The 11286-nt window shown below is 31.9% G+C and overlaps 1 protein-coding gene across 1 annotated transcript; it reads left to right on the top strand.

The window, feature by feature from the left end:
• The first annotated feature begins 1693 nt into the window (after positions 1–1693).
• On the top strand, positions 1694–2908 carry LOC8262255. Its single transcript, XM_002519577.4, has 2 exons — positions 1694–2074; positions 2216–2908. The coding sequence occupies exons 1-2, from the start codon at positions 1913–1915 to the stop codon at positions 2792–2794; spliced, it is 741 nt and encodes a 246-aa protein (XP_002519623.1). The 5' UTR covers positions 1694–1912; the 3' UTR covers positions 2795–2908.
• The last annotated feature ends 8378 nt before the right edge of the window (positions 2909–11286 follow it).

Below are 11286 nucleotides of genomic sequence, written 5' to 3'. Positions count from 1 at the left end.
TAAACAATAAGAAATAATAAGAGAATTACGGAAAAAAAAACTAACAAATAAAGAAAATCTAGACAACAAAAATTCTTTAGAAGATTAGAGATACAAAGATACATTATTCGTAAAAGTACTTTTAAAAAATTGAAATATTCTTTTGTATCTTTTAAAAATTAAATTCAGATATAAATATATAAATTTAAATTTACTCTAAGATTCATTAAAGATAGTTCATAGATAATCAAGAAAATAATCTATTGATGAAAAAAGACTTTAAATCTATTATCTTAATCTCAAATTATAATTATAAATAAATTTAAGAGTAACATAAAAATGTCTTGATTCTGTTACTTTGTTCTTATATTAGCTATATACTATAGGGCTAATTGCAAAAATAATTATGACTTTAGTTTTTTTTTTTTGGAATTAAACATGACATTTTAATTTTGAGAATTTCAACATGATTTTTTATAATTTTTTACAATTCAAAACATTGATTAAAGAATCTGGCATAATTTTGCTGACATGGCGCCGCAGTCGGCTAAGTTATACTACATAGACGCCACATCAAAAAATTCCACCTTTATTTAATTGCAAATAATGAACTCTGATATTTACAATTTAACATGATTTTTTTAATTTTAATAAATTTAATATTTATTTAAAATATAATTCAATTAAAATAAATAAATAAATAAATTTAATTACAATAAAAAATAAAAAATAAAATATTTACTAATTAATATAAAATTTAATTATAATAAAAAAGCTATATATTTAATTAGAATAAAATAAAGCTTTTGCTCTTAGAATTAAAAATCTCGATTTTAAGACCTTCCTCCATCTATTATGGGATTTAACTTTCATAGAATACCTAAATAAAATGTGATACCATGAAACAAAACATCTTCTATCTTACTAACACTAATAATTAACATATATTAATCAAATTTTTAAAAAGATTAAAGTAAAACTATAAATATTATTTATTCATATATTATGAAAAGAAAATAAATTTTAGATTATATTAAACAATTAAGTATTGGACATGTAAAATATTTCAAATAAATATTGATTAATTATAAAATCAAAGAATGTAAATCATTAGAATTTATTTTAAAACCTACATATGCTTTACAATTTAATATTAATTAATATAATATTAAAGTCATGTTTATGATTTTTCAAACAATGTTCTATATTTAAAAATTAAAAAGACTATTACCATTTTTGCCTTTTTTTTTTTTATCTTTTATCCTTTATCCTTTTATTTTAATTAAATGAATAACTTCTTTATTGTAATTAATTTATATATTCAATTAGGAGAGATTTTAATTTTATTTTTTTAAAATTAAATATTTGTGTACCAATTGTTAAAAATAAAAATTTATTTTAAATTTGAAGAAACAAAAAATAAAATTTATGATTTCTTCTGTAATTAAATAGATTTAATTTTTTTTTTGATATGGTATCTACGCTGAGTGGTTCAGCCAATTCTAGCAACGCATCATTAAAGATATGTTAAATATTTAAATTGGTATTTTAAATTATAAAAAGTATAAAACTTATGTTGAAATTAATAAAAATAAAAATCTTACTAAATTCACAAAAATACTAAAACACTAAAAATCATGAATTTTTCTACAATTAGTCGTATAAAATATGGGACGTATAGCTTCCCGTAAATTATAAGCCGAGGTTGTCGCCGTGCCTCTATAAGAAGAGCCTTTCGTTTTTTATGTGTCCATCCCATTCATGACCCAAATGTACCAAGTCCATCCACTAAACACCCGTGTTACACTTGGACTTTCACTCCCTCTCTTTCTCTCTCTTTCCCTAACAATCACATTCACATCCAACAGAGAAGAAGAGATCTTGTTTCCATAAGTGTGTATCATCTTCTTCCTAAAATCAGCATTTTGTTCAAATGGAGAAAGAAATTATTGATTACACGCTGGTCCCGTTAGGTCTAGCTGTAATGGTTGCTTATCACTCATGGCTTCTCTACCGAATCCTTAACAAACCCTCCAAGACTGTTATTGGCGTTAATACCATCAATCGGCGCTTCTGGGTTCGCGCTATGATGGAGGTTTTATAACATATAAAATAGATTTCCATTTCCATTTCTTTTTCTGTTTTATTTTGTTTTGTGTTTTTTTCATCCTTTTCATACCCAATATCGAGGTAAATATATGTTGAGGGTTGAATTTGTTTGTCTGGTGAAGTGCAGGACCCCTCCAAGAATGGAGTTCTTGCAGTCCAGACTCTGCGTAACAACATAATGGCGTCGACCCTTTTGGCCTCTACGGCAATTATGCTCAGCTCCCTTATTGCAGTGCTAATGACAAGCGGATACGCTAATCGATCTACTTGGAATTTTGTTTATGGGGACACGAGTGAACTGGGTTTGTCCATTAAGTTCTTTTCTATATTGGTGTGCTTCTTGGTTGCCTTCTTGTTCAACGTCCAATCAATAAGGTATTATAGCCATGCAAGTATCCTTATCAACGTTCCCTTCAGGAAGATGCCCTCTTTCCACAACAACCACCATCTCACGGCGGAATATGTGTCCAGGTCTGTAAATCGGGGTAGCTATTTTTGGTCCTTAGGATTGCGTGCTTTCTACTTCTCTTTCCCTCTCTTTTTATGGATCTTTGGGCCAATACCTATGTTTTTGTGTTGTTTGGTCCTTGTGCTCATGCTCTATTTTCTTGATGTAACCTTTGAATGTGGCTGGGCTGTTGCCATTTCGGACTGTGATCACAATTATGATGAACTTGAGAATCAAAGTCCAACTTCATATGCATAGCTGAATGCATAGTTATTAGCAAGTCAAGTCTACTGACTATGTAAAGAAAGCTACTTCACATACAATTCAATGCAAAAGTTGAATTGAATTGAACTGATTGCTTATTTGTCCTAATGCTGTACGCAACTTGCATTGCATGACATGAAAGAAATAAGAATTTAATAGAATGTTGAATTGTGCACATCAAGACGACTTCTTATTTGTTATTAGATCCTTCAAAACATTGTCCAATAAGACAACCAAAAGGAGGAAAAAGTGTTAGACCGCCTTCTAGTGGGAAATTTATAATGATGTCTATGCTATATATGCTTCTCTCTTCCAAAACGTACAAGAAAGTGTTTAGGATGGGAATATACTCTCTTTCACTCTAGTACCACATGAGCATTAGAAGTTCTCTATATATCAGAATATTAGTCTAGCTTTCCATGACCTTCGAACTTCAGAATAAAATGCAACTTATTTAAATTCAACTTGTTTTTACTAGAATCGATCTCAAGATGGAGTGAGAATAGTCTAGCAATTGAGCCGATCTCAATAATCTCTATTCGAGTAACTCTTTAACCTAATCTAAATCTTTAACCTTTGTATAACATTTTCAATACATGGAAAAGTAGAAAAACAACATTTTCATAGTTTTGCTTTTCGTTTTTTTTTTTTTTAATTTTAAATGTGTTATTTATTTGAAAAATAGTAAATATGTTTTATGTTGTTATTGATACAACATCATTAACACACTTATTTTTGACATGGAATTGGCATGACATATTAACATCATGGCACACTCTTCGCTAATGTACTGTATATTGTTTTACTATAAGTAAGTGTCATATAAATAAATTAACTGCGTTGTGACTGTTAGAATATAAAACATATTTTCAATTGTGCTTTGATTAACATCTATTTAACTCAGAGTTTGAGTTCGTACAACATAATATTTCGTATTTCCTTTAAATTATTGGATTGATGACTAAATGTTGTTTCTCTTTTACACATGTACATTTATATGTGGGTAGAGATAAAGGCTCTTTTTATTTGCTAGTAACAAAAATCTTGTTATCACCGGAGAGTGTGATTATGAAAGAGAAAGCTTCAAACACAACAAAGGCTGCAAGCATCAAATCTGAATTCTCTAACTCCATCACTTGGTCCTTATTCATATGTCAAATTAAATCATGAGAACTACTTACTTTGGTACAATTTGTATTACCTATGATAAGAGGAAATTGAATGGAAGTAATGCTCGAAAATGTCCAGCAAAATATACTACTGTCACAAGTCGAGGAGTTAATGCAGAAGTTACAGAAAATCCACAATATGAAAATTGGTGATCCATGACCAAATTTAATTGGGTTAGTTGTACAACTTTATTGAACTAGAGTTAGCCTATGAAATAATCGGTGTTAAAACTTCAAAAGATCTATGAGATTCAGTCATGTTTATTTGGTGTCAAGACCATATCCAACATTGTCTTTAATAAAATAGAATATCAAAACCTATAAGAAAAGGAATGGAGATGGCTGAATATCTCAAGATTGCAACGAAATTAGCACACAATCTTGCTCTTGCTGGTATCCAGTGTCTCTCGAGGATCTTGTATCTCGAATTTTAACTAGACATGATTTAGATAAATATAATCCTCTTGTAATTCAAATACATGAGAAAAAAGAAATAATATGGGTAGAACTTGATGAGGGACAGTGACTAACCGGTGCTTCAACCGAGGATAGGCCTAATATTTAAACACAAACTGTCAGTTGAAGAACCTATTAGGGATTTGTGCGAATGGGTCTTTTTATGTCAACTTCACTGTTCTTTTAAACCACCGGTTAGAGTTCGGAATAGGGTACTTTGTGGTGTTTTCTAATTCTATTAGGACTTTAATTTCTTAGTTATTTGATTTATTATTTATAAGAGTGACTATAAATACTCTTATTATTTATTTTGTCAATAAATTTTCATTATTATTTTTATCAACCAATTCTTTTGAGAATTCACTCAAATTATTCTTAAGTTTCTTGGATTGAGAAGCTTGTTTTCTTTGTGTTTGCAATCTAGCATTGTATGCATATTAAATCTACACTACACGCTACGTCAGATGGTATTAGAGTGGGAATTCACCGAATCCAAGATGTCCAACATTGGTGGTAACTGTAGCAACCAAGCCTATGACGAAGATCAAGGCTTGCTGCAGTTTGGAGAGCAATTGAATAGCAGTGAGAATCAACTCGTAATTAATAACAACAATTGACAAAACTTGTCAACCAATTCATTTTGTTGCAAGTTGACATTAACGAAACTTGAACAGAAGCAATAATCAAGCTGGTAGAGTTAAACCCGGAAGAGCAACGGATGTTCGAGTTCTTGTTAATCCTAGATGACCCATACAAGATGATGAGAGTGATGGCTTGGGTCTTCTATTAGGCGAGCAAGAAGAGATGGGTCTTAGGAGTAATTTTCAGAATTACTAACGAGATGATGAGTTTCGACTAAAGGTATATATTCCTACTTTTAATGGTGATTTAGATATTGAAGGTTTTCTAGATTTGATGACGGAAGTGGATATGTTCTTTGAATATATGAAAGTTCCTAAAGAGAGGAAAATGAAGTTTGTTACCTATAGATTGAAAGGAGGTGCATCAGTATGGTGGGATAGGTTAAACGAGATGAGGCAAAGAGAAGGGAGAAATCCTATTGCTACATGGAGATGAATAAAACAATTGTTATGAGGCATATTTTCACCTTCTGATTATGAGCAATACATGTTTCAATCCTATCAGAAGTGTGCACAAGGTAGTAGGACTGTGATTGAGTACACGATAGAATTCTTGAGGCTGGCAGAGAGGAATCAACTGTCAGAAACTGAAAATCAACAAGCAAGTCAATTTTTAGATGGATTGAAACTATCAATCAGTGAAAGGATAGGAGTACAAATGGTTTTTTGGGTGCAAGAAGCAAGGAACTTGCAATGAAGGCTAAGTTAATATTGCAAGAGATGATGAGAACTGAAAATAATCATAGATATGGTAGAGGCAATAATAGAACAACAATAAGTGTTGACAAAAAGGAAGGCGGTGCAAGGAGCAAATAACAACACCACCACTAAACCAAGAGGTAATAGTAATGCTTAAAAATCTAATAATCCTTATGTTAAAATTGCTCTATTTGAATGCTTTAAATGTTTGGAGCCTAGGTATAGATCGACTGAGTGTACGAAGAGAAAAACAATGAATATGGTAGAGACTGAGAATTATAAGGAAGATGTAATTTGTGATCTAGATGATGGGAATGTCGAGAGAGAAGATGATGAGAAAAATTATGTGTGTTGTTAGAAGGTTTATGTTGACGCCTAAGAGTAATGATGATACTCAAAGGCATAGGCTGTTTCACACTAGATGTACGGTGCTAGGAAAAAGATTTGATATAATTATTGATAGTGGGATTCAAGAAAATATAATAAGTAAGGCAGTTTTAAAAGAATTACAGTTAACACTTGAAAAACATCTTAATCTATACAATATTAGCTAAATCAAGAAAGTTAGTAGGATCCAAGTCAATGAGCGATGTAAGTTATCATTTTCAATAGGAAAGTACGCTGATGATGTGTATTATGATGTGGTTGATATGGATACTTGTCATATTTTCTTTGGACAGCCTTGACAATTTGATGTTGATGCGAAACATTCGGGTAGAAAGAATATCTATCAATTAGAGAAGGATGGGATGCGTTATACGTTTTTGCCAATGTTAGAAAAGAACCAACCTAAAGCTTTTAAATTGAAGGGAAAGAAATTTTTGACTTTATAAAAAATGCATGGTGAGTTTATGGAGGATAATTAGGAGTCGAGAGAGGTCCACTTATTGATTGTGATGGGGGAGAGTGTAAGTGAGCCACTAGAAGTACAAAATCTAGTGGACGTGCAAGAGTTGCTGGAAGAATTTAGTGATATGGGGCTTGAAGATTTGCCGGATAGTTTACCTCCTATGTGGGATATTCAACAGTGTACTGACTTGGAGCCAGGTGCTAGTCTACCTAATTTGCCACAATATCAAATGAGTCACAAGAGAATGAGATCTTCAAGGAGAAGGTAGAAGATATATTGAAAAAGGGACATATCCAAGTTAGCATGAGCCTATGTACAGTTCCAGTATTGTTGACGCTAAAAAAGATGGAAGTTGATGGATGCGTGTTGATAGTAGGGTGATCGTAAGATCACTATTGGGTACAATTTCCAATTCTAAGATTGGATGACATGCTTGATCAACTTAATAAAGATGTGGTGTTCACAAAGATTGATCTTAGAAGTGGTTACCATTAAATCAGATTAGTCCTAGAGATAAGTGGAAAACAACTTTCAAGACTAGAAATAATTTATTTGAATGGTTAGTCATGCCCTTTGGACTAACTAATGCTCCAAGTAATTTAATGAGATTAAAGAATCATGTAATGCTCCAAGTAATTTAATGAGATTAAAGAATCATGTATTATGTCCTTTTGTTGGTATTTTTATTGCAATATATTTTAATGATATTCTGATTTACAATAAAGTTATTAGAGAGCATATTAGTTATATTAAAGAGGTGTTGGTTGTGTTGAGGGAGAATAAACTCTATGCTAATTTGAAAAAGTATACTTTTATAAGTAAGAGTTTATTGTTCTTAGGTTTTATGGTTAGTAAAGATGGGGTTAATATAGACAATGAGAAAGTGAAAACTATTAGAGAGTGGCCTACTTCTAATAATGTGGGTGATATGAGGAGTTTTCATGGGTTAGCTACTTTCTGTAGGCGTTTCATAAAACATTTTAGTAGTATTCATTCACATATTACTAAGTATTTAAAGAAGGATACGTTCCAATAAGATAATGATCAAGAGAAAAGTTTTGCTTTGATCAAAGAAAAGTTGTGTATTGTACCTATATTACCTTTGCCTGATTTTGATAAGTTGTTTGAGATAGAGCGTGATGCGAGTGGTATAAGTATTGGTGTTGTTTTGTCTCAAGAGAAGCGTCCTATAGCCTTCTTTAGTAAGAACCTGTGTCAGGCTAGAAGGAAGTGGTCTATTTATGACAAGGAGTTTTATATAGTGGTGCAAGCTTTGAAAGTATGGAAGCACTGTTTGATTGCTAAAAGGTTTGTTATGTATATCGATCATCAAGATTTTAAGTTTTTGAATAATTAAAAGCAAATAAGGAGTGATATGCATGCTAGATAGTCTACTTTTATTGATACCCATATAAGATTGCGCATAAGAAGGGTAGCAAAATAAAGTGGCAGATGCATTGAGTAGGTGCGTGACATTACTCAAGACTCTTAGTATGAAGATAGTTGGCTTTAAGTGCTTGAAGGATTTATATGCAGGAGATGTGGATTTCAAGGATATATAGGAGCAATGTAAGTCTAATGTACCATTAGGAGAATACTATTTGCATGATGATTTTCTTATAAAAGGAAAACAATCGTGTGTTCTTAGCATATCCATTCGTGAGAAGATTATTCGAGACTTGAATGGTGGAGGATTAGTTAAGCACTTAGGTAGAGATAAAACAATTGCAGCTGTCAAGAGACAACATCAGTAGCCTAAGTTGTAGGGTGATGCCAACACCATTATTTCTTGGTATTCTATATGTCAATCATCGAAGGGGAAATCAAGAAATGCATGCCTTTATATACACCATTGCCAGTGCCTACTGCTATTTAGGAGGACTTATTCATAGATTTTATGTTGGGCTTACCTTAAACCCAACAAGGTATAGATTCTATTTTTATTATTGTTGATAGGTTCTTGAAGATGAGACATTCTCTTCCATGCCATAAGAGTGCATATGCTACTTCTATAACCAAATTGTTTTTCAAGGAGCTACCAGGCTACACGGAGTGCCAAAGACATTACATCTTACTGTGATACTCGATCCTTAAGTCACTTTTGAAGGACATTATGGAGGTTGTTTGATTCTTCATTGAACTTTAGTAGCACAGCTCATCCATAAACTGATTGTCAAACTGAAGTACTGAATCAGACTTTAGGCAATTTGATTAGCAGTATTTGCAATACTAGACTGAAGCAATAGGACTTTGCTATTGCATAAGCAAAGTTTGCTTATAACAATATCATTCATAGTTCTACAGGTAGATTACCGTTCTCTATTTTCTATATAAAAGCTCCTAATCATGCTGGAGATTTGGTGAAGCTACCCAAGGTTTTTAGAGTTAGTGTTGCAACTAAGCAAGTAATATAGTATATTTTAATCGGTGCAAGAGAGTGTGATGCGCAAGATTGAGAAAGCTAATGCAAAATACAAAGTAGTAGCTGAAATGCATAGGAAGCATAAAGTGTTTGATGTAGGTGATGAAGTTATAATATTCTTAAGGAAGGAGCGCATACCAATAGGCCATTCGAACAAGTTCAAGCCAAAGAAGTATGGTCCTTGCAAGATTATAAAGGAGGTCAATGGTAATGCATATGTGGCAGATTTCTCAAATTGGTTAAATATCTTCAAGACCTTTAATGTTGCAGACTTATTATTGTTCTTGTCGGATGTCAAGCTATCTTATGAAGAACTAAATTCGAGGTTGAGTTTTCATCAAGTTGACAGGACTAATGAGGGGCAGTGCCTAACCGAGCTTCAATAGGCCACTAAAGCACAAAACGCTGATTAAAGAACCGGTTAAGGACTATGTCAATGGGTTTTTTATGTCAACTTAACCGATCCTCTGACCAGTCCTTTAAACCATCAGTTAGGGTCCAAAAGACTACCGGTTAGAGCCTAGAATAGGATATTTTATGGTGTTTTCTAATTCTATTAGGACTTTAATTCCGTAGTTATTTGGTTTATTATTTATAAAAGTGCTATTAGGGTTTGTGCACTATAAATACTCTTATTATGTATTTTATCAATAAATTTTCATTATTATTTTTATCAAATCAGTTCTTCTGAAAATTCTTTTAAATTATTCTTGAGTTTCTTGGATTTATAAGCTTGTTTTCTGTGTTTTCAATCTATGATTGAGTGCACATTAAATTTACAATACACATTGCATTAGAACTACATGCTAAACTCTTAAGCCATGAGAAAAGGCTAGAGCAAATGAGTAAAAGTCCAATTAATTTGGAACAAGTTCTAGTCAATTATACAAGGAGTAAAAATCCAAGGAATCAAATTGAAGAAAGCAAGGACTGGAAATATCAAGGATGCTAATACAAGCATCAAGGGGCAAGGTCAATTTTCAAATAAGAACTAAAGCAGGCTTTTTAATACTTATAGCAGCAAAGGTGGTAGATCATTTAAAGACACAGGTGGAAAAGGAAACAATTTTGGCCATATTTGTTAAATGTGCATGAGGGTACAACTATTAATGCTACTTTAGATTTGATAAAACTTACAGAAAAACACCTTTAAATCAAAATAAAAATGGCAGCAACAGCAATAATGCAAACTCAACTTATATAGCAAGTTCAAACACAATGAATAATCTCATTTGTTCTGATGATAATGGAGCAAGTTGCCATGTTATTGATAATATTGGAACCTTAGGCAAAGGACGACAAACAATGATAATTAGACCCTGAAAGTTGGTAATGGTAATAAACTCTCTATTGCTTATATAGGAAACTCTGTAATGCATATTTATTTAGACAAATCCTTACTCTTAAAAGATATAATACATGTTTTTAAAATTAATCTACTCAGTGTTCCTTAACGTACTTCATATGGTGATATAGTTGTTGAATCTAACTCTTGTGGTTGTATAAGTACAAGTGGTTCTAATTCAAGGGAAGCTTAAAAATGGTCTCTATTAGCTTGATTTATAGACCAAGAACCAATTTTTGCACTACCAACTAGTTCAACCCTTCTTAAGTCATAGAACTCTTCAATTTTCAAAATAATTACCAAACAATATCTTTGTTCAGTTAGGAGAGTTTATTAAGAGTCAGTCCTTAGACTCTCAAAGAAAGTTTGGCACAAGAGACTTGGTCATCCTTCTAGTAGAATTTTAAATTAAGTTCTCAAGACTTGTAATAAAAAGGTAAAATTAATGAAGTTTTAGATTTTTGTGATGCTTGTCAGTATGTAAAGACTCCTTTATTGCCTTTTAAATCTTCAACCTCACATGCTTCTTATCCACTTGATCTGAGGCATACTTTTACAATTTAAGAACCTTATAGAGATCCAACTTGAGTGAAAAATTAAATGCTTATTATCAAAATATGGAGGGGGAGGGAGTGAATATCAAAGTCTTAATGTGTTTGTCAAACAATAAAGTATTGATTTTAGACATTTCTATCCTCTTACCTTTGTTAAGAATGGGAGAGCAGAAAGAAAGCATAGACATATAGTTGAAACATGATGGACATACTTTTAGCTTAAGTGTACACTGGTGGAAGCATTTCAAATTTTTGTCTTCCTCATCAACAGACTTCCCACACCAGTATTAGGAGGGAAAACACCATGTTTAGATTGCTCAATAAATTATATTTCTCTTAAAACTTATGGT

The sequence above is a fragment of the Ricinus communis genome, chromosome 1, assembly GCF_019578655.1.
Source record: "Ricinus communis isolate WT05 ecotype wild-type chromosome 1, ASM1957865v1, whole genome shotgun sequence".
Lineage (NCBI taxonomy): Eukaryota > Viridiplantae > Streptophyta > Magnoliopsida > Malpighiales > Euphorbiaceae > Ricinus > Ricinus communis.
The sequence above is the reverse complement of the archived record's forward strand: the minus strand, read 5'-3'. Positions and strand labels throughout refer to the sequence as shown.